Source organism: Monodelphis domestica, chromosome 4 (genome assembly GCF_027887165.1).
Source record: "Monodelphis domestica isolate mMonDom1 chromosome 4, mMonDom1.pri, whole genome shotgun sequence".
Taxonomy (NCBI): Eukaryota; Metazoa; Chordata; class Mammalia; order Didelphimorphia; family Didelphidae; genus Monodelphis; species Monodelphis domestica.
In genome coordinates this window covers 11,060,667-11,085,486 of record NC_077230.1, presented here as the reverse complement: position 1 = coordinate 11,085,486, position 24,820 = coordinate 11,060,667, and the positions used below count along the sequence as shown (strand labels likewise).

Below are 24,820 nucleotides of genomic sequence, written 5' to 3'. Positions count from 1 at the left end.
CATTCTTTCACAGATAGTCTGGGGTAGAAAAACTTGAAGCCAGAGACCAAAGGATTAAAAACAACCTTAAACTAAATATTCATCACAAATGATTAAAGTATTTCCAAATAATTACTTAATCAACCTGAAATAAAATAAATCAGTGTCTCTAAAACAACACAAGCCTAAGTGAAATAAACCTGGTTGCACAAACCCATCATGTGCAGTGTAAGACCAATTGAATTTCATTCCCCAGCCATTTACTGAATTCTTTCCCAAGTTCAAGGCTCCGTGGACACAACTATGAAAAACAATGCCCTCTGTGTGTTAAAGAAACTTACTAAGAATAAGACATGTACAAAAACATAGGATGCATGGCAGAGCATGATAGGGATAGAGGAAAGCTCAAAAAACTCTTGGAAATTTTTAGAACCTTTGCAGTCAGGAAGATCAGGGATTATTTTATGAATAAGATGTGATCCATCTTGAAGAAAAGAGAAATTCTTTCTGGAAAGAAAACTATTTAAAGAGCGTGCATTCCAGGAAAGTGCCTCGAGAGCAGGACACAACATCCAAGCACAGGAATTTAACAAATGCTTGACTTACTGATGAGTTGATTAACTGTACAAACGTAAACAGTAATAGTAAACAATGTAAATAGTTCTGTTTGGCTGGATCCTAGAGGACGTAAAGGATAAACGTGTTAGGTCAGACCATAGACAAAAAGAAAGGCAGCCCCCACTGTCACGGAGTTGCATTCTAATGAGGAAAGAACACAGATTGGGGGAATTGAAAGAGAAAGGCAGGCTGGCACAAAATCAGAAGCATCGTTGGGAGTACGGATGGGAAGGAAGGACGGACATTCTGGGCTCACCCCCCAGACGGAGTCACCAGTGGAATAGGGGGCAGACGTGTACGGAGGCTTGTCCAGGCTGAGAAGGTCGAGGTTGGGCTAACTAGTTATTTGGTCTTAGCCTGGGATGTGGGAACTTTCAAGTATTTCGATGCAGGTACCCAAGACATGGTGTTCAAAGCTGGATGTGGGTGAGCACGATCTCATCTGATGACTGATCAGATAAATTCTGATAAGACTTAATGTAAACGTGGGCATAAGGTGATGGATTTTCTAGGCAAAACAATTTCCGAAGACGATATACCAAGTGATAGGAGGGATGCGATTCTTTTCATAGTTGAGGAAAGGTTCCTTATGGCCGCTCTGCTTAGTTAAAGGTAGACATTATTATACGAAACTTAAACATTTTGGATTTCCATCAGCATTCCAAGAACGCTTATCTCCTTACTGCTGGAGTGGGAACGGGACTGCTCCAGTACCAAAGCACTGGCAACGATGGTTCCAGGCGACAAAACGAGGGTCCATCCAACGGGGTACAGAGTTAAAGGGTGGGAAAGACCGAGTTTGAAGGGGAAGGGTGCAATCGGCAAGGGTAGATTACGTAAGCTAGCTAAAGGCTAATGTGAAGAGAAGGACGTGCCATTTTCTTCTTCAATGCTACTACCTACTGCTTTTGAGCATAGTTTCTTTCTTCCCTAGTCCACAGAATAAAACATTAGTCTTGCAGTTTCTACTTTATTTATCTCTGAAGAACTGTCATTTTGAGGTTTTTTAAGACTTTAATTCTAGTAGCAAATGAAGTATTTAATTTTTCTACAGCCTCATCTCTTCTTTTTTCATAGTTCCTATTTGGAAAAACAAGATATTAATGTGTTGAGAGACACAGGATTGACATTTAGGTTCATCTGCATTTCAGAAGAAAAGCACCATAAGCTGGGTTTAGTCTGACCAGTTCTACTACTGAAGTTTAGTGGACCAGTAAAAAATGAGAAGGAAATCCCAAAGAGTAGTGAGAGTAAAAGAATCAATCAAAAAAGTATGGAAGTGGTTACAATGTGCCAGAGCCTATACTAGGAATAGGGAATATGAAAATAAAGAGTAAAATACTTCTTATACTTACTCACAATAAGCTTGTATTCTAGCAGAGGAGCCAAATGAATAGGAAAACATACAGCAGCCACATGAAGTTTATTTGTGCACGCGCACACACACACACACACACACACGCACGCGCACGCACACGCACACGCACACACACACAGTAGTAAAACACAAGGCAGTTTGGAAAAGAGGTTAGAAGCAATCGAGGAGATAAGGATTCCTACAGAAGACGGAGTCCAAGCTCTGGGAGGCAGAAATGAGGAGGGATGACATTCCAGGAACACGAGATGGCAGGCATGAAGATGAGAAGTGGAAGGGAGAGCCTGAAAGCCAATTTGACTAGGTCACAATATAGCAATCTAAAGAGACTAGATAAATAGATATGGGCCAGGTCGTATGAGGCCTTTTAAAAGTTTCTTTGTTTGAACTAAAGAAAGATAAAACTACTTTAATAATCAATTAATAATAAATTAAAAACCATTAAAAATTAATAACTTCCTTAAGAAGGTCAGGTTGGAATTGTTTTCATTTTAAAGTTGAATCTCATCTTTTTCTGTTTTAGCTCTCTATGAACTCTTCCTGAATGGGAAGCTCATGGAGTTTCGAGTAGGGGAACTACACAGTCAGATCAACACTTGGGAAATATTACTTGAGTTAGGGAAGACGGATTGAAGTGGTGTGAGATGAGGTGGTGCCAAAATCCAAGAGAGGAACCAGCAGAGTTGGCATGAAGGTGGCCGCTGTGGGAATGGAGAAGAGCTAGAACTGGAGATGCTGTGAAGTCAGAAAGGACAAGATACAGGTGGTGAGGGGGAAGGATGGACTAAGAATCATGCCAGGATTACAAACACAGAGAGCCAAAAGGATGGTAGAAATGTCAGATGGAAATAAGGAAGTTCGCACAAGGAAGGACTTGTGGGGAAGGACACATGCATCTGGGTCTAAAACTCGAGGGACATGTAAATCGAGGAGTCATCCCCACAAACAAGATTTGACCCGGAGGGGCTGATGAATTTACCAAGACAGTATAAAGGGGAAAAGGGCCAAAGACAAGGCCACTGACAGTTGGGGTACGATAAAGATGAACCCGCAAAAGACACCGAAGATTGGTCAGACAGAGCAGGAGAACAAGGAGAGAGTCGTGTTGTAAAAACCTAGCGAGCAGAAAGTATCCAAGATGAGAGATTGAGAAGCAACAGGTTGAGAAGGATGGCGAGAGAAAAATCATGTGAGTTGACAACGAAGAGATCAACAGTAAATTGAGAGAAAGTAGATCCCATTGAGTGAGGAGGTCAGAAGCAAAAGTACAAAGGCTGGAGAAAAGAGAGCAAAGGGGCGTAGAAAATATAGATGCCAACTTTCCAAGGAGCATGAATAAGAAAAGTGGAGCAGACATGCTGTCCTGGTCCTGGTCGGGCTGGGGCAGCTCTTCCATTTAAACAGGTAGGCTGTCTGATAAACAATGAGACTTCAGACCTGTCGTAACTTAAACTAACACAAAGCTGTTAAAATCCACAAGATGGTATTCGGATTTATTAAGTAAAAGTGGATTCTGTCATTCAGAATACTGCACACATTGCTGGGCCAAAAACATGAAAAATGACTGCAGTTATGCTGTCAACAGCCCTATAATAAGCACCATTAGGTGTGTGCTTTCTGCAAGGCACTCCTGGAGACTGACAAAAACAAAACAAACGTCCTTAAAGGGCTTACACCGGCTTTCCAGAAATACTTAGAAGTATTTTTTGAGGGTTGTGGGGAATCAGGCGGGGGCTCATATATAGTAGCACGAGTGCTAAAGGGACGCGGTAGAGCACTCGAAGCATGGAAACAAGAAGCCAATTGGGCTGGATCTTAGAGTGAAGAAGAGTAATTCATATAAAGTAAACCTTAAAAGGTAGCTTGAATCTAGGTTACAAAGTACTTTAAATACCAAAGAAAAGAGTTTATATTTGGTATTATGGGTAGGAGATATAGACTGAGCGCTATACACACTGTGTTTTAGAAATATTACTCTGGAAATTCGTACAGATTTGAGAGAAGAGTCAGATGTGACTTAAGTCACTGTGAGTAGAAATAAGATGGTTTACTTTGAGATATCTATGAGATTTAGACAAAACAAGAATTCCTATCTCTTGCCCAAAGCCAGTACTTTTTTTCACCTTCTACAATAAGGTATGTATGAAAATATGTTCTATCTATAATTACATATAATTGTGGAAAAGTTCAGTAAGTATCACCACTGGTAAATTACTACTACTAAGATGATCTAGTTTTCCTGTCTCCTAAAGTGTCGCCTGCATCCCCACATAACCTGGTCAATAGGTGTTCTTAAGCAAAATATCAGATTTTGAGTACAAGAGTACATGTGAGATCACTGTCAAGTCGAATAAATATAACTTTTGGATTATTCATGGTTCAGTCTCTCCATGAGCATAGCTAAATTAAGAGTTCCATTTAATTAATATTCACATGTTACAAAGACATTCATGTAATAAGATAGTTTTCCATAAATAAAATTACTCTTTCACAAACTTGAATTCCCAACAGCTAGCACAAAAATAATTGAAGCTGAAGATGTGATTCATTATCTGTGTGACTCAGTGGACGGGAATGGCACGGTATTTATAGCAGAATGGGGATGAGTAGAATTTTCATCTTCTTACAGTTTTGATAGAGAATACACTGCCTACCACTGGTAGGGAGGAAGCAGGGATAGAGGGAAAATGGAAGACAGTCCTTTATAAGGAATAATATTTATATTGTTAAATAATAGTTTTATTGCAATCTCAGGGATGATTTCTTAGTCATCCAATGAACACGGATTCTTCTGAAGCAAACTTCACCACAGCACTTAAGTCAGGCTAGAGAAAATGAAAGTGAAGGACAATGAGCTGACGGTCAGGACACCATAAGGCACGTAACAACTACACCCTTGTATGTTTGTCTCACATACTACGAGGCCAGATATGTGACCATGTAAGCGCCTCATTCTGTACCAATCATCTTGATCAACAAAATGAAAAAATAATGGTTAATGGTCAAAAGGATATGAACAGACAATTTGGGGATGAAGAAATCAAAGCTATATGAAAAAATGTATAAATTGTTATTGATTTGAAAATCAAAACAGCTCTGAGATCTCATCTCATCCCTATCAGTTTGGCTAAGTCGACAAACCTTAGAGATGTGGAAAAATGGGACATGAATACGTCATTAGTGGAACAGTGAATTGAGCCAACATTTTGGAGAACAATATGGAACTGTGCCCAAAGAGTTATGGAACCATGTATATATGCCTGCTGCCCTGGGAATACCACTATGGTGATCGTGGGAAAAAGAAAAGGATCTGTACGTTTATAGAAGCTCTCTCTGTGATGGCAAAGAACTGAAAATGGAAGGAATGCCCACTAACTGGGAATAACTAAACAAGCTGTGGTGTGCAACTCTGCTGGAATACTACTACTGAGTGGTAAGGAATGCTAATTTATTAATGAAATAATATAACATAAAATACAATAAATAAAAAATAAATCTACATGAAATTATCAAGTGAAACAAGCAGAATCAAGAGAACATTATATACAGAAACAGAAGTACTATTTGGATAACTGTGACTGTTTACCTCCAGAGAAAGAACTACTGAATAGTTGAGGTTTTATATACATATATATCTTTTTGGCAGTCAAATGATGCCTTCTCTAGGGCAGAATAGGGAGAGAGGAAAAGAACTATCTGGGAATTTTAATGTAACAGACAAATTTTCTTTTAGACAGCCAATCTAAAAATTGGTATAAGATTGGCACAGTTATATTTTGCTCAAGAAAAAGAACCTTAATTTTATTCCTTATGCTAACCAAAGATATTTCTTAGTAAAAAGAATTTTTATAGGCTAAATGAAATGGGAAACACTCCTTAAGAAGATTACAAAAATAATTAAAATAATTTTTGTTATTTTATAATCAGGAGGATTATCTGCTTTATGAAACATTTCACAATTTTCAAGAGCTTTATGAATGTATTATTTTTCATTTATTTGTTCTTTGAAAACCACAAATGGAAAAATATTAAAAAAATTAACTCACCAAGAAGTGAAACAGGTTGGGTAACAGGAGGTGCAGCAGGTGGAACGGCAGACCCATACATTTTCACACTGTCACCAGATTCGGCATTTCCTCTAGCCCCAGAAACCACTGTTGGAATGGGATTTCCAATAGATAAGTCTTTTGTAGTGTCTTCATTTATACCAGCGATAGTAGCTAAGGAATATAATCATATCAACATGTAAAGCTGAATAACTGCTTCCCCTCCTTATTCGATCAAATACCTTGACGTCCTGGATGCCCTCTGTTACCTCTTTCACTCTCTCCCTCTCACTCACTCACACACAAAATAAAGGGAATAAAATGCTTACAATTTGGGATGGTTATTGGTGGAGTGTGGGGAGGAGGAATAGACACTGGTGGTGTTATGGGAGGTGGAGGTCCAGGAGGAAGAAAACCTAGAATAAAGGAAAAACAAATCACAATTCGTATTTGATAGTAAAACTTTGAAAAACACCCTGCACTGAATCCAAATCTCTACAGACAATGAGATCTTTTGGGTCCTATTTGTACATGACACTGTGCTAAGTGAACTAACTTCAAATATGATCGTGTCCACTCAGTAGAATCTGTATTTATTCAAGGGAGATTAACCTAACTATACGCACAGGTACAACCAAGTGAATGAAAAGTATAAGTTGTTCTACCAAATACTTGGCCAGCAGACCTTTTGAGTTGGCCTGTTAGCAGTTATCTCGGCGAGGGAACAGCAGATGGACAACGACCCGGGCCCAGAATTGAAGAATAAAGTTCTAGCTACAGTGAATTTTGGAATTACTAAAACAATTTCAACAACCCCAATCTGTTCTCAGAAATTAAAACCCTTCATCCCATGAGAGAAATAGGATTATGAACGAAATACCACAATTTCTAAAGACTCAAAACGGCAATGTAAATTATTATGGCGAGATGAATAATTGGTCCAAGAATACTGAAGAAAATTACCAATACCACAAGAAAAGTCGTGGAATATGTTAGGGAAATTTATGATTTAAAAAGAAGAACTGGGCTAGGGAAATGGATAGTGCAAGTTCTATAATAATCTCCACAAACCATTAAAAGATCCGTAAGATTACCACTACATTGCATAGAGCCTCAGTGGAAAACTTTATGGGAAAAAACTGACAAAAATCAAACAGGATGAGAAAGAAGAAAAAAAAGTTTCAATCTATGCTGTGCTGGCATAAGGAGTATCCACATCAATGAGAATATAACTGAATGGAAATTCTTCTTCTAGTGCATTTTCCCATGACATCACTGCTTCCTTAGGATATGTTTATCACCCAGACAGAGAACCAATATTAATTCTAAGTTAGCAACACTTTCTTAAGTGATCTAGGAATACCTGGTGGTAAATGCATTGGGTTGAATCCTGGGCGTAAAAATGGTGGTGGTGGAGGAGGAGGAACTCCGTGGCCAAAACCAGGTGGGGGAATTCCTAAAGGTGGTGTGAAAGTAGGTGGCTGGAGTGCACCAACCACTGGAGGACCTGGTTGATGTGGTGGGACCTAAAAAGAGAGAAGAGATTATATAGATACATCTGTATATGTAGATATAGATAATGGTCATATCATAGATGGTGCATGTAAACACTTACATGAATATATAATAATCAACCTGGCATGAAATAGTTCCACATTACTATAAAGCACTGACTGGCATTTCCAAGTTTATGGTGTCAGATTCAAACTAATCTGTACAGACTTTAAGAGCTGGTACTTGAATAGAAGAAAAATGTGCAACTACTATGGGATATTGACATTTACTTTCTCCCTCTCATAGCAAAATAGGATAGCTCCATGCTAAGCCTTGGCCTGAAAGGAATTAAGTTAAGTCTACAAAATCATTCTGAAATTTTGTCAAAACAAATATTCTACGGTCAATAAAAGAATACTTAAGCACAGCAGTTAGGTAAAAGGCTATTTGATATAACAATTTTTTAGAAAATCCTTAAGTTCTTAGTATCAAGCAAAGGGCTATGCAATGGGCTAAATGACTTGCTCAGGACCACACAGTTTTTAGCTGTGATTTGAACACAGGCCCTCTGGTCTCCAGGCCTGGTGCTATTGCACCTTATTTTAAACATAGTCCACCTTATTTTAAGTACGCCAAAGGGCTCTGTATGTTAGAATGAAATAACGAACCTATTCACTTATTATTTGTTTTAATCAAGGATATACTTTCTCAGCCTTTTAAAAAGCCCAGCCCCCTACTCTAATTGGGAACATGAGCAAAACAAAGTCACTAACATGTATAAACAATCACATTTTCACATTGGGCAGGTCTCACTCTACACCGAGTCCTTCACCTCTATGAAGAGTTGAGGGTTCTATCATTAGTCCAATGGAATCCTGGCTGGTCAGTAAGCCAGAGTGATAAACAATAGCAGGCTGTCACTATGGTATATACTTATATTAATCCACTATACCTCCCTCAGAATCTCATTCTTTGCCAGTTCAAAAAGAGCTATAAATATTTTTGTACACCCTTAGTTTATCTTGCTTTCGACTAATGCCTCCCTTAATCTGGTGCTTCGTGGAGTGAAATGGGTTTCTGTACCCCTCTGAGAGAATTTTTCCTTGTATTGACCAGTTCAGATTTGACAAGTGTTGGTAGGTACATCCACCTTTTCTATAGATGTGTACTTGTAAACCTTGATTGTGTGAAATAATTTTCCTTAATGATCCTTTTATTTATAAAGTTACTATCTTAAAATCCTTATTTCACCTCTTCCAAGAATTCTAGCCGAGTTTGTGCTCATTTCGTTTTACCCTAATTTGTTTGGTGTCATTTCTCTTCTGTGTCTGTGTCCCTAAAATGAGAGAGATCTTTATTTGCCCATTCTTCCAGCTTATTTCTTGACTCTAGACTTATCACACTTTTTTCCTGAAAATCTTTGCTGGTCCTGTTGCTACTTTTTGGGGGGCATTACAGGATTTGAGAGAGAGACTGGGAATTGCAAACTTTCACGTTTTCCAAAGACCTGGAAACAGGTTTAATTGTTGCACCCCTCTTCTGAGCTCCAGTGTCAGCTGGCTAGAAAGTTCTGTTGGTTCAAAGTAGCAAAATTGAACGCCCATTTGGCCTAGGAATAACGTCTTGGTTATTTCCTCTGCAGGCTACGTTAGATAGCAGAAATGAGGCTCTGCTCAGGGACTGGGTTGAGCCAAACAGCTGCAGCCGTAGCGGCTGGCTTCTAAATGTCCTCCATTCTTGGTACATAACGCAGGGGCTCCCTATCTGGGAATGTCACTCGCTAGCACAAGATCCCTTCTCACTCCACCAGTGATTGCGGGCATCAAAGCTGCTAGTTCACAACACCTCTGTAAGGTCTGGTGAAGTCGGATAGACATCTGGTACCTTCTCTTGCCCAGGGAACACTGGGTGTTGGAGCGGTCCAGTGTCTACTGATAGCTTTATCTCCCTATGTTGATCTGGGCCAAAGTTATCAGTCAGTAAACACTTATGTAATTTCAGTATGTCCGCACTGATATAATGCTGAGGTATGTTAAGAGAAAGGATAACCCTACTTTCAAGGAAGACAACACACAAAAGAGAGCTGAAAAGAAGAGGGGGAAAGCTAGAGAATACCCAGTGCTAGGGGAGTGCTAGGGCATGATGTTCAACCAGCAGATCAGAGAATGGTAAATGAAGTTAGCTAAAAGTCTGATCCCTCCATGAAAGAAGATCTTTGGAAATTTTACTGCTTTATCACCCAAACCTCCAATCAGAGGGGAGAATTAGAGTTGTGATTAATAAAGCTGGGTCATTCTCCCAGATGATGAGATTTTATGCCACTAAGAAGCATGGTATTCCTCAACAAGACAAATCGTACCATTTTCTAGCTTTTTCCACCAGGGTTCACAACTGTGGTACATTTTCTTTCTTTTTAAAAAATTGTCTTTATTTTCTTACTTCCTAAAAGGTAAAAAGTTTTAAAATAATTTGAGTTCCAAATTTTCTTTCTGAGGAGGCAATTTAATATCAAGTATACATTGTGAAGTCAAGCAAAACACTTCCATATTAGTCATGTTGAAAAAGAAAACACAAACAATAAAAATATAACAAAAGAAATTTTGCTATGATCTGCCCTCAAAAGCAGTTCTCTCTCTGGAGGTGGCCAAGTTTTCATTATGGGTTCTTTATCTGAGGTCACTACAACTGTCCTACTTGTCATTTCTTATAGTATGATGGCATTCCAGCATCATCATCATGTACCACAATTTGTTTGGCTATTCCCCAGTTGATCGGCATCTCCTCAATTTCCAATTCTTTGCCACCACAAAGATAACTGCTGTAAATATGTCTACACATATAGAAGATAGCCCTGCATTTGATGTCTCTGTGATATAGATCAAAGGGTATGCACAGTTTTTTAAACTTTTGCATAGTTTGAACTGGTCTCCAGAATGGCCGAACTCGTTCACAACTGTTCATTGTACCAGTGTCCCAGTTGTTCCACATTCATTTCAGTATGTCACTTTCCTTTCTTGATGGTCATGTCTAAGGTATAAGGTGGCATTTCAGAGTGGTCTGAGTTTGCATTCTCCAGAGCACACCAAAACAAGGTTTCTTCTAATTGCCAGTTCATATCCTTTGATCAGACACTATCAAAATTTCTTCCCAGTTTTGTTTTCCTTCTAAATTTTGACTATATTCATTTTATTTGTGAAGAAGTTTTATTAAACACAAATTATTTTAAAACTCTAAATGGAATTTTGAAATTACAAGTAATCAAAAATTATCATTTTACTTCTGTGATACTCTCATCACTTGTTTGGTTACAAATTTTTCCCTTATCCATAGATCCAACAGACATATTTTCCTCTGTACCTCTAAATTTACTTTTATCAACCTTAATGTTTAAATCATTTATCCATTTTGACCGTATACTAGTATCTGGTGTGAATGCTGGCCTATGTCTTGTTTCTGCCAAACTGCTTTCTATTTTCCCTAGCAAATTTTGTCAAATGTTGAGTACTTACCACAAAAGCACGGATTTGGGGGGTTTATCAAACAGATTACTAGTCATTTACTACTACGTATGGTATACCTAACCTACTGCATTGATTGGCCACTCTATTTTTTAGCCAGTACCATATTGCTTTGACGATTATAGCTTGGGAGTATAGCTCAAAATCCCTTCTTTACATTTCCCCCCACTAATTCCATTGACTTTTTTGATATTCCAAATGAATTTTGTTTTTCTATCTCAATAAAAAATGTTTTTAAATAGTTTGATTGGTATGGCACAGAACAAGTAAATTAATTTAGGTAAAAGTATCATTTTTGTTATATTGTCTTAGATTACCCATGAGAAATTAATATTCTTAAAATTATGTTCATATAGTTCCTAGGGTTGTCTTAGCTGATAGATCCCAATCATATCATCTCCACAGTGAATTTTGTTTCCTCAATGCCTGTTTTTATTCTTTCAATCTCCTTTTCTTTCTTATTTTGATATTTAGCATTTCTAGTATAATATTCAATAATAGTGGTGATAATGGACATCCTTGCGTTACTCCTGATATTACAGGGAAGGTTTCTGGCTTGTCTCCATTATATCAAATGCTTATTCTTGGTTTCAGATAGATACTACTTGTCATTTTACCTAAGATTTCGTAGAGGGCGCAGCTGGGTGGATTGAGAGCCAGGCCCAGAAATGGGAGGTCCTGGGTTCAAATCTGCCCTCAAGACACTTCCTAGCTGTGTGATTCTGGGCAAGTCACTTAACCCCCATTGCCTAGTCCTTACTGCTCTTCTGTCTTAGAGCCAATACATAGTATTGTGTAAGACAGAAGGTAAGGATTTTTTAAAAAAAGATTTCAGATTCCAAGTGTTTTGAAAAATCAGGAATGGGTATTGTTTTTGTCAAATGCTTTGTCTGCATCTAAAGATATAATCATATGATTTAGGTTGCTTTTTGTTATTGATATGGCCAATTATGCTGATAAAGTTTTCCTAATATTGAACCATTCTTACATTCCTGGTATAAATCTGCCCTGGTCATACTGATCTTTGTAATAGACTGACATGATCTCCTTGCTAGTATTTTATTAAAGTTTTTGCATCAATATTTATGAGGGAAATTAGTGTATCTTTTTCTTCCTTCCTTCCTTTTCTTTCTGGTTTAGCTATTAGTACCACATTTATGTCCTATAAGGAATTTAACCTTTTAAAAAGTACTTTATAAATTTTGGGGTTTATTCTTTATATGTTTGGTAGAATCAACTTGCAAATCCATTTGGTCCTAGCGATTTTTTCTTAGGCAGCTTCCTGGTATATTCTTCAACTTCCTTTTCTAAGATGGCGCTATTTAAGTATACTATTTCCTCTTCAGTTAATCTAGGCTAATAGCCTAATACTTACTTTAATTTTATTTTCATTTCATCTTAATTTTTGATACTGGAATTTTAGTTTCTTTTATTTTTTATTTTTAAACCCATACCATCCATCTTGGAACCAATACTTTGTATTGGTTGTACTGGTTCCAAGGCAAAAGAGTGGTCAGGGCTAGGCAATGGGGGTCAAATGACTTGCCCAGGGTCAAATAGCTAGGAAGTGTCTGAGGCTGGATTTGAACCCAGGACCTCCTGTCTCTAAGCCTGGTTCTCAATCCACTGAGCTGCCCCATTTCTTTCTTTTAAAAAAATTTTTTTTTAATTAACCAATGATGTTTATCTTTTCTTTCTTTCTTTTTTTTTTAACTTCAGCTAAAGTATAACAGATTCTCCTCTAGCCCTTTATTTTAACTTTTGTGTTTCCAGTTCAGGGATATTTCTTGTAAACAAGCTGTTGGATTGTGCCATCTGCTTCGGTTTTTTGGGTAACTTCATCCCATTCACATTCGCTATGATGATTAATGACTGCATTTTCCTGCATCATGTTTTCTTCTGTTCATCGATCTTTTTCCTTTTTATCTTGCCCCTCAAACTTATCCATTTGGCTTTTGCTCACTGCCTTCTTTTATCTACTTTCCCTTTCAGCACCCCGACCCCTTCACTGTATCCCCTTTATCTTACTTACATGTTGGCAAAGCAGATTTCTATTACTAATAAAGTACTCATGCATGTATATACATGTATGCGTACACATTTATATGTCCCTCTTGTGGCAGGGGCTTGCTACACTGAACCAATTTAGATGAGAGTTCCAAGGGTTGCTCCCCTCCCAATTTCCTCCTACATTGCTAAAAGCTCTTTCTTGCACCCTTCTTTTATGAGATGTATCCATCCTCCTCCTCCTTCCTCTCATGCTCTAGAGCATCTTTCTTGCTGATCCATTTTTAAAATGTCATCCTTCTAACTGCTCTAATAATGGTAAAGTTCTTAGGAGATACATATTTCAAGTTCTCATGGAAAAATAAACAATCTTATTGAGTACCTTACGAGTTCTTTTTTCTATTTACTTTGTTATACTTCTTTTAAGGCTGGTAGTTCGAAGTCAAATTTTGTGTTCACTTCTGGTATTTTCACCAGGAATGCTTGAAAGTCCTCTTATTTCCTTGAATGCTCTTTTTAATCCCTTGAAGGTTTATACTCAAGTCTGCTGAGTAAATTATTTGTGGTTATAATCCCAGCACTTCTGCCTTCCAGAATGTCTTATTCTGAAGCCTCGTTTCTCTTAACATGGTAGCCATTAAATCTTATGTAATCTTGATTGTGGTTCCATATGTGAAGGTTTCTCTTTGACCTGGGATCTTTGGAATGTAGCTACAATGTTTAATTTTGCAATCTCTTTCAGGAGGTGATGAGTAGATTCTTGCCATTTCTTTTTACTTTTGATTCTAGGATATTGGGGCAGTTTTCCTTGACAATGTTTTTTTAAACCCTTACCTTCCATCTTGGAGTCAATACTGGGTATTGGTTCCAAGGCAGAAGAGTGCTAAGGGCTAGACAATGGGGGTCAAGTGACTTGCCCAGGGTCACACAGCTGGGATGTGTTTGAGGGCAGATTTGAACCCAGGACCGCCCGTCTCTAGGCCTAGCTCTTAATTCACTGAGCTACCCAGCTGCCTCCTCCTTGACAATGTCTTGAAATATGTCCAGGCCCTTTCTTTGGTCACTGCTTTCAGGTAATCCAATAATTCCTTATCTCCAAAATTTATTTTACAGGACAGGTGTTTTTCCAATAAAATATTTCATATTTTTCTCTCTTTTTTATCATTCTTTTGACTTCATTGTTTCTTAGTATCTCAGAGTCATTAGCTCCCACTTGCCCATTTCTAATTATTTTTAAGAAATTAATTTTCTTCAATGAGCTTTTGTATCTCCTCTTTCATTTGGCCAATTCTGCTTCTTAAGGAGTTCTTTTCTCCACTCAATTATTGTATCGCTTTTTCCATTTGGCCAATACTGATTTTTAAGGTATTACTTTCTTCCATATTTGTGGTGCCTCTTTTATGTTTTAATTGTATTTCCACAATTTTCTTCCTTTGCTTTCATATATATCTATATACATATTTCTCTACCACTCTTAATTTTGAAAATAAAATTTTAGCTATTCAGGTATTTTGGGGGTTGTGTCCAGTTCACCCTTTTGCTTTGAATCTTTACTTGCTCTCAAAATTCCGAGTTTGTCTTGATCTTCCTGGCCACCACATTGGCTTTTAATAGTCATATTCTCCACGCCACCCCCCAAATTTTTCTCAAGCTTCAAGCCTTTTCTACCCTTCTGTTTTCAGAGCCAGTTCTAGGGGTTAGTTTTCAAAGTTTCCAGAGAAGTGTTATTGTTTCTAACTTGAGAACTTCTAAGACTAACTACTGCTTCTGTTGCTAGGGTGGTGTTTTATTAAAGTGATCTCTGAATCAGTCTCTTCACAGATCTCTCTTTCAGACTTTTTATGTTGTCTTCAGTAGGATGACAATGTCTCACTCTGATCTTTTTTCTTGGCACTTTATGACTCCAGAAATTGATTTGAAGCATTATTTTAAAGTTGTTTAGAGGGGAATATTGAATCCTTTCTCTATTCTGCCATTTTAGCTCTGTCTCCAACTCTCTAGATTTGTTTACAAGCATTTCCAATAATTCCAGCCAGTCAGGCATCTTGCCTCCTCTATTCCTCAGCTCTCTTTGCCCTTAATATAGAAACCAGGGAAGCATATGAATAAATTATTATCTCTAGCTCTGGACACAAAACTGGATCCTCCTTTTCTTTTAAATTTAGTTATTTTGACCTGGGCAGAACACCAAATACAAATACTTTGATACAGAAAGATGAATAAATTTCATTATGTAAAGATTTTTTTAAAATAAAAAGCACATGCTAAATTCAACATAACCAAAAGCAATCTTGCCCATTTCCTTTAACCCTTTTTTCACTTAAAAAAAAAAAGTTCCATTGATGCTCTTTTCTTTTTCTTCTTTCTTTCTTCAAATGCAAAATCCTGTCTCTCAACAAATTAACATAATCCCAGAAAACAAATCCACATACTGGCTAAGTAAATCCATTGGATTAAAGGTCCATCACTACATTGATCAGAGACTTTAGAAAAAAAAATTTTATACTGTTGTAGTCTATGCATTCACCTTCCTACCCCTTCTACAGTATCAATCCACATAAATTTAGCTTCTAAACAGCACTATTTGTCCCCAAGTCATCTTTTCAGCCTCACTGGATGCTACTTATACCTGGACTGCATCCCTTTTTGGCTCTGAATCAAAGTACTTATTTTCTAAAATGATGCATTTCCTAACTCTTAAGAATAGTACTTTCTCACTCGCAAGAACTACTTTTTCATTATATATACTTATTTACTGGCTTAATAATTAGCACAGTGTCTGGCACAAAGTAGACATTTGATCAGTTGAAATCTTTTTAGGTTTAGTTGAATTTGTATCTTTTCATCACATATGAAGATATAGTGATATTCTTTCCCATTCAACTACCATAATATGGTGATCCACTTTCTAACTGAGGGACACATCTTTAATTTCCAGTTATTTCATTGAAAAAGTGCTATGTACATTACACATATGCTATTTTTCACTTATTCTTTTATGTCTTGAGGACAGCTAAGTAGTGTACGCATTCCTCTCACAAATGCCATTTCTCTTTTTTCTCATTTTGCCAATTTGATGTGCATGAGATGGAACCGCAGTTATTTTCATTTAGTTTAGTCATTAATGTGATCTGGAGTATAGGTATCCCTTGCACATGGCAACTTTTTCCCATCATGGTTTTGATATATTGTTGGTTGGTATAAGAAATTAAATGGCCATTTGGGGAGTGGGGGGGAAGTGCTGCAAAAGTTGTAGACAACATGCAAAGAAAGGCCAGCAGATGACACAGAAAAAGTTTAGAAAATCAGAAATGAATACAATACATATATTGCATAATATCAACATATATTTAACTTTTAATACCATATACACAATTTCTTTTTAAAAGTAAAAATAAATTAAAAAGTTAAATGTTTGTAAAAAGGAACACAAAAGTCAGAAGATGACATAGGAAGGCTACACTGACCCATGTCTAGCCTATGACCAAATACGTAACAAAAATTTTACATTAAGATAATGTAAACAGCTCACTTCTTCTCTGGTATAAAGGGAGACCCAAAAAATCTGACACGTATTTTCCAGATTACAGGGATACTATGCCCTTAACTCCTGTGATGTTTAAAGGATACTTTTGTTTGCCCATTTATTCACTGAAGAATGGATCTTTTTTCTTATAGAGTCATTCATTATGTTCAATCTGGGATATAAGAAAAATTATCTACACCCCCCCCACCCCCATAGTTTCTCTTTTTCCCCTCTTAATTGTCTGCAAAAGCCTTTCAAACTCAGTATAATCAAAACTGACCATTTTAGTTCCTGGGATTATCTCAGATGCTTCTCTACCCACAATTTTGGAAGTTATGACCTTCCAGTCTCCATTAATTTATGGTGTGACGTCTCTTGCCAAATGATGAGTTCTGACCCCAATAACTGGGGGCCTTGAATGTAACAAATACTATATTAGTATAACTTGTTCAACTAATCCTTACTACTAATAGACATTCTCTCTTTCACTCTCTCAAGGAAATATGATAGTTTTAATGTTTATTACTTTGAAGTATAGTTTGAGATCTGGTACTATCAGAGTCTGTTCTTCTCCATTTAAAAAAATTAATCTCTTTTGGAATTCCTGACCTTTTATTCCTATAAATGTATACTATTATTTTTTCTAGCTCTGTAAATTGTTCTTTCAGTAGTTTGACCGAAAGTTAAAGAAGTTGGACAATCTTGCAATTTTTATCATATACAAGTCTCCCCATGAGCAATTACTATTTCCCCCATTATTTAGACCTTATTTCTGTAAAACTGTTTTAAAGTTGTGTTTATATAGTTAGTTTTAGAGGGGTTTTTTTTGTTTTTTTAACCCTCGTTTTCCATCTAAAAATCAATATTGTATTTTGTTTCTAAGGCTGAAGAGCAGTAAAGGCTATGCAATGGGGCTTAAGTGACTTGCCCAAAGTCACAAGGCTAGGAAGTGTCTGAGGACAGATTTGAACCCAGTTCCTTCTGTTTCTAGGCCTGGCTCTCAATCCACTGAGTCACCTACCTGCCCCTGTGTTCATAAAGTCTGTGTCTTCATAACTAGGCTCCTAAATATTTAATACATTTTGAAGTTATTTGGAATGGGATTTCTCTTTCTGTTCATTTTGTTGACAATAAATACAAAGGAAAGGTTAATTTTTGTGTTCATTTTATATAATTCTCTTTTAAATTGCTGTGTCAATTTTTCATTGAAATCATAAGGTTCAACAAGTACAAAATCATATCTGTTAAGAAAGGATAGTATTTTTCCCCTTCTTATTCTCAATTCTTTTTCTTCTTGTTGCTGTATTAAGTAATATTGGTGACAATGGACACAGAATTTCTCTGATTTTACTGGAAGGACCTCTAGTGGTCTTCATTATAAGCGAAGTTAGCTCTTAGGTTTAGATAATATTTGCAATACTTAAGAAAGTTCCATTTATTTTTTTTATGGTTTTAAAAAGTATTTTAAGAGAAATTAATGGCTATTTTGTTTTAAAAAACTTCTACAAATGAATCTAATCATGGGGTTTTCAAAATAGTTTTCTGTTGTTATTAACATGCCTACTATGGTTGCAGTTTTCTTAATATTTAACCAAATTTGCATTTCTGGTAAAATTCTAATCTACTCTGTGAATGGACTTTTTACTACACTTTCAATCTATTCATTAATATTTCATTCAATATTTTTGGGTTGATATCTCCCTAGGTTTAGGTGAGACCATATTTGTATCACAGAAGGAATCTATGGTAACCTTGCTTCTTTTCTAATCATATATTTTCTGGATGCTATTTTTGCATGTCATCTTTATCTTAGGTGGAAACCACCAAATATAAACAAACCGTTTCTCTTTTACCTTTAGGTTTTTTGATTGTGGTGCTTGATAATTTACAAGTGTGGTGCATGGGGAGAAACTCATCATCCATTAAGAATCTCTCTTTAAAATCTGACCTTTTATTAAAATGCCTTCTTTAATAGCAAACATATTCTTTTACATCTTGTAATTTTCCAGAAAACAAAGTTTCCTTGATGGTTGCAATTCGTGACAAATGTTGTATGATCTTAGATGTTTTGAAGACTTCTTTCTGAAGAGTCTTTAAGGATGTAATTATCATGACTCCATAAGAGCATTTTATAATCAACAAAAATGCTTGAGTTTCAAATATCATTTGTGTTACGGTAACTATATAGTCAAAAAGAGGAACTTATTTGTGAAGGATGTTCAAGTCAGAAAAAGGAAAACCCAGGTTGAAAGCATAACTCTGCTCCTTATTGTGTTGCCTTGACAAAGTCATTTTTTAACTTAAAAAACTTTAACTTAAAAAGAAATGCCATCATTTCTTCACTTATAAAACGAAAGGATTATACAATGATATTTAAGGTTCCTTATAATTGGGGAAAAAATACTGTAAAAGAATGCCCATTCAGTTCTCATTTTAAGGGCAGTATTGAAAAAAGTTTCAATCACTTTCATAAAAACAAAAATAAAAGTATATGAATCAAATATCAAAAGCTTTTTCAACTAGTTTGTGATATTTTCTAATGTTAGCATATTTTATTCTTGAAAAATCATCAACCTCTCAAGATTTTAACTATTAAGTGTTAAAAAATATACAAAAATCTATTTCCTTTCCCTCCCAATCTGGGATTGGTAAGAGAATCCTTTGTAACAAGGATTGTGAGCAAGGGGAAAAAAAAAATCATGGCCCAAAATCTTATGTCTTGCTCTATGCCATGAATCCATTCATTACGTATAGACCAATTTGATGTCTATTTCATGGGTTGCCATAGCCAACCTACTACTACTAATAAATAGTTGATACTTGAGTCTAATCGCCAATACTACAAAAGAAAAGAGGGAAGAAAAAGTACCTGTTGGCAGCATCTACTCAATTCTTCACCAAGTAATAAGAAGAAAAGAAGCAGGTCAAGCAAAGTTAAGTAGCCCCACATCTTAGACTTACAGCTAAGAAAGTAGACTGATATAAAACATATAATAAAATTCAAGGGGTAGTTGGGCAACAAAGTAGAGTAATAGGCCTGGAGTCAGGAAGACTCAAGTTCAAATCTAGCCTCAGACATTTATTAACCCTGAGCAAGTCACTTAATCCTGTTTGCCTCAATTTTTTTCATCTGAGCTGGAGAAGAAAATGGCAAAGCATTCCAGTATCTTTGCCAAGAAAATCCCAAAAGGCAGCAAGACTGAAGACTACTGAAAAATGACTAAATAAAATAAAGTGAAAAATATGCCAGACAAAAGCACAATTTATATTTTATTAAAAAGAATGTGCATTAATGAGCCTGTAAGACTAGTAAATTCAATATGTCAGAATATGGAAAGTGGAGTGGTCATAGAAATATATATCTGGCAAAGAGAGAAAAATACTTTTGACTAGTATTCTCATAATATTAGGGCTGTGGCAGGAAAGTGTTAACCACTAGTTTAACAAGTTGAATTAAACTTATCAAAAGGGAGACCTATAAAAATTAAGACTTTGACAAGAAAAAAGTTTAAGATGTCACCAGCAACTGATGCCACAAATAGGTCAACAAATATAGCAAATAATCAATTTAACAAGGCAAGAAGCCAACAAAAAAGTTAAAAGATATATAATCTGGTTTCAAACCACTGTAGAGGGCAAGGAATATTGGGTAATAATCTGAAGAATATGTACGATGTTTGCTTTTCTAACAAACAAAATCCAGTATCCAAAGAATTTAAGTTCATCTCCAAAAGAACAGTTTCTCTAAAAGAAAATGCACCTATAGTGTCCAGATTATTAGAAATAATTAATTTTCCCCCTGAAAGAATGGAAATACTTAAAAAAAGAAATACAAAAATGTATGTGAAATGGCAGAAAGGAATTCTATTGTTTATCAGAAGATTGGAGGGTAGGAGAACATGACAGAAAAGGAAAGAAAAAAGAATCACTCAACCATGCAGGGTGATGTAATAGGTATGAGGTTCTTCCTGAAGAGGGAACAGATTGATCATATGTGAAGAGAAGTATCTTCTTGAGCACCAAGAACAATAATTGCAGCAGCTGGGTAGCACAGGGAATAGAGCTCCAAGCCTGGATTTGGGAGAGCTTAAATCTGACTTCCAATACTTCCTAGTTGTGACCCTAGGCACCAGGCAGTTCAGTTAACCCCAACTGCCTCGCTCTTACCCCTCTTCTGCCTTAGAATCTGAAGTTAATATTAATTCTAAGACAGAAGGTAGGGATGATGGGAACCAACAGGTCAACTGAGAATAAAGCCAATAAGAGACAAAACTCTGCCAACCATGTGAGATGCTGATTTGTTTAAACTGTCATGCTGACATAACAAGCTCAATACATTCCAAAAGGATACATCCATAACATTAAAAAACAAAAACAAAACAAAAAAACAGTCATTCAATTTTCAGAGTTCTGCAGGATATGCTACATTTTAGGAAAAACAAAAATCATGAGACTGTAGGATTCAACTTACACCCACCACTTATAGACAATATTTAAGAAGGAAGTAAAAATAAAACTACTATTCTCAAATATCCATATAGAAAACAAGATCCTAATACATGAAAGTGAATTTGAGCACAAAGATTTCTATGACATAGAAGGATGATACTCGTGTCGAGTTTTTGTCTGTGAAACACATTTTTTAAAAGACACAAAATACATAAAAAAGCACATAGTAAGATGAAATACATGTTGGGGAAAAAAAAAGGAACTGAAGGAAGGAAAAACTTGGTGACCAGAATTGTGGTGATAATCAACAGAGATAGGAACCGAGGCAATGTCAAAATATGCTGCCAATAATAGGTATAATTATTACTTATCTGTTCTTTTATATATGTATTCTCTTCTGGCTGAAAGCAGAGAAACCTAGCATTTCTTGACTTGACAAATTTTTCCTTTATGACAAGAGTATAGCAAATCTGGAGCCAATGAACACATTTTATTTTAATATTTTTAAACTATTTCAATGCAATCAACTTTCTTTATAATCCTATTATTTTAAAAACATTATTATGACACCAGATTGCTAGGGGAAAAAAAGAAATCTAGCTTTAAAAAGTCAAATAAACAACAATATGACATAAAAAATGGTTATTTTGGACCCAAATCTGACTGACAAGGAAAACGTAGCTTCTAAAGTAGAAATGAAGGCCGAAAGACAAATGAATAAGTTTTGGAAAGCATGGATTTAAAATCATTGAAAACAAAGTTAGGGGGGCAGTTGGGTGGCTCAGTGGATTGAGAGTCAGGCCTAGAGATGGGAGGTCCTGGGTTAAAATCTGACCTCAGACACTTCCCAGCTGTGTGATCCTGGGCAAGTCACTTGACCCCCATTGCCTAACCCTTACCATTCTTCTGCTATGTATTGATTCCAAGATGGAAGATAAGGGTTAAAAAAAAAAAAGAACGAAATTCTGGCGAGATGAAAAAATTCCAGTGGAAGAGAAGGGAAAAATTATTTTGTAGAGCCCAAGAAAGACTCAAGGAAAATTCCTTGACCATCTCAGATTTTTATATCTTAAACAAGGAAGCAATAACAGGAAAAATGAAGATCAATACAAAATTGTTACATGGCTTTGTAGGGATAATGCCAGGAACACTAAAAAGCTAAGTATGAGCTAGACTGGTGAGGATTGGAGACAACACTATATATGAGGATGAGCTGAAGGAAATAAGTATATTTATAGTATATTTATATTTGAGAAGAAAAGATTACCAGCAGATGTTATGAGAAATCTTCAATTATTTAAGAGCCAGCATTTGAAAGAGGAATTACATCTTGTTTAGTCTCAAAGGACAGAAATAGAAGCAATGAGCAGAAGAGACATGGAAACAGATTGAGTCTCGATGAAAGAGAATTTTTCCTAATAACTCAAGTTTTTTAAAAGTGGAATGGGCGTCTTCAGGACAAAATGGATTCCTCATCCATGGTGTTCCTTCAAGGAAATGTTGTTTAAATTTTTGTGAGGGACAATAGAGGAGATTTTTGTCAGATATGTTAAACTAAAAGACTTGAGGTCCTTTCCAATACAAAGATTCTGTGAATGTGTTAAATAATAATAACCAATAAAGTTCTATAGAAACAGAACTTTAAAGTATTAGAATTAGATTCTAAACTAGATTGTACCCTGAAGAGTAGGTGGTGATATCATCCTCATTTTATTTCATTTTTTAATTTTTAAGTCAAAGTATTAGTCCAAGGGGCAGCTAGTAGGTGTGAGGCATGATTTGTGCTTTCTTCTTCCTGATTCCAAGAACAATCTCATAAAATTCTGCCTACCCACTTTTGACTAATTCATGAATTAGGGCATACTTCTGAATTATAAAGAAACCAAACAAATTTATTTACATAATTATGCTTAAATGAGATTTAAGAAATCTGGTTTCACAGATACTTCCTAACCCCTTACTGCTCTTTTGCCTTGGAACTGATACTTATCAATTCTAAGAAAGAAGGTTAAAAAAATTCTAAGATGGAAGGACGGATGGACGGACGGACGGACGGACGGAAGGAAGGAAGGGAGGGAGGGAGGGAGGGAGGGAGGGAGGGAGGGAGGGAGGGAGGGAGGGAGGGAGGAAGGAAGGAAGGAAGGAAGGAAGGAAGGAAGGAAGGAAGGAAGGAAGGAAGGAAGGAAGGAAGGAAGGAAGGAAGGAAGGAAGGAAGGAAGGAAGGAAGGAAGGAAGGAAGGAAGGAAGGAAGGAAGGAAGGAAGGAAGGAAGGAAGGAAGGAAGGAAGGAAGGAAGGAAGGAAGGAAGGAAGGAAGGAAGGAAGGAAGGAAAATTAAAAAAAAAATAAAATAAAATAAAATCTTACCTGTGGAGGAGGTACTGTTATTGGTGCAGGAACAGGAATGGGAGGAACAGGGACAGGTAAAGCCTTAGGTATTGGTGATACTGGTTCAGTATGTGTAGTCTCTGCACCTCCATTCTGAGCAACTTCACTGTCAGATTTCTTAGGGATTCCTTTCCAATCTATAAGAGAAACCCAATTACATTCAACTAACAATGAAATTGTATGCTTACCAATTCTTAAAACTATAAGCACTTTTTTTTTTTACAACAAAGGACAAATCACAAAAATGTTTAATATCAAAATTTACTAACAGAGTATGGTAAAAAATTGTATGGAATGAAAAGATTAAAAAAGCAAATATGATTACTTTTGGAATAAAAAGGCAACTAAATGTAATAACTCATAAGTAATGAAATATATTTATATAAAGTTTTTTAAAGGCATATAAATGCCTTTCTGTCTTATATACTTTCTAGGGTAATTAAATTGGTGAAGAATAGTATAAAATATTCCATTGGCAAGGTTGTCCCACTGCCTGTTTGAAATAAATGACCATCTAGTATAGTTTTAGACATCAACTTTGGTAAAGATCTTGACCTTTACTTGATTTATATTGTTGTGCTTAAAGTATTACTTGTTATTAAGCATTAATATATTACATTATTTAAAGACTCTAAAGGCTTTCCTTAAATCTACTGTCATACACTAAATTCCTTAACACACTTTTAACCAATTTCTTCTCTAACTTTTAATATAGTTTAGTTTTCATTCTATTTAATATTTTCTATTTATCATGATCTATGATATACACAAGTCTGCACCATTCTAGTTACCAGGGAAAAAAATGTATAATAGAAAGAAGCAAGTAAAGAGTAATAAGCAAAATGACATTTTTCTACCTAGTTTGAATACTATAAACTTTATAAACACTGAGAATGTATTTTAACCAATAGCCCTTCATATCCTCATATTCAAGGGCCACTTTGTTATTTATTAAATATTTTAATAAGTTTGATATGCAATCACAGTGAAATTAGATATATTTTTGCCTACTAATACTACTTCATTCCAAAGAAAGGTAAACAAGAGTTTAAAAGCAGGGACAAAGGCGAAGTAGGTATTTTAAAGTTATGAATCTTAGCTGCTAGTAGAAGTCAATTTATGAAAGCTCATTCTGTCAAAGCCAAATGAAAAGTGTTGCCAATATCCATTCTTAATATTTTGAGCACACCTTGCCACCTCAAATAACATAATAGCTCTAATTCCAATTATCTGTAAATTGGTGCCAAAAATAATTTTCCTTCAGTACTTCTGGCTTTTAGGACATATCACTGTTAAGTGGACAAGTGAACACAAACCTCTTTTCAATGGGGTCAGAACCAGAAGAGACAAATTAAACCATGTATTCAGTTGTAAATGTTAACGGATTTAAATTACATCAATTACTTCACATTCTTATCAAGA

At 36.0% G+C, this 24,820-nt stretch overlaps 1 protein-coding gene across 9 annotated transcripts in view; it reads right to left on the bottom strand.

Moving 5' to 3' along the window:
- SCAF4 (SR-related CTD associated factor 4) overlaps positions 1–24,820 on the bottom strand; it is a 112,056-nt gene that overhangs the window by 6,916 nt on the left and 80,320 nt on the right. For 5 of the 9 annotated variants that reach the window (XM_007493217.3, XM_007493219.3, XM_007493218.3 and 2 more), the window contains 4 exons: positions 23,378–23,535; positions 7,382–7,544; positions 6,348–6,434; positions 6,019–6,192 (listed from right to left, as the gene is read on the bottom strand). In XM_007493217.3, the coding sequence (XP_007493279.1) occupies positions 6,019–6,192; positions 6,348–6,434; positions 7,382–7,544; positions 23,378–23,535 (582 nt within the window). The remainder of the gene's footprint in view (positions 1–6,018; positions 6,193–6,347; positions 6,435–7,381; positions 7,545–23,377; positions 23,536–24,820) is intronic. The other 4 variants (XM_007493220.3, XM_056826037.1, XM_056826036.1 and 1 more) reach the window with 1 other exon arrangement.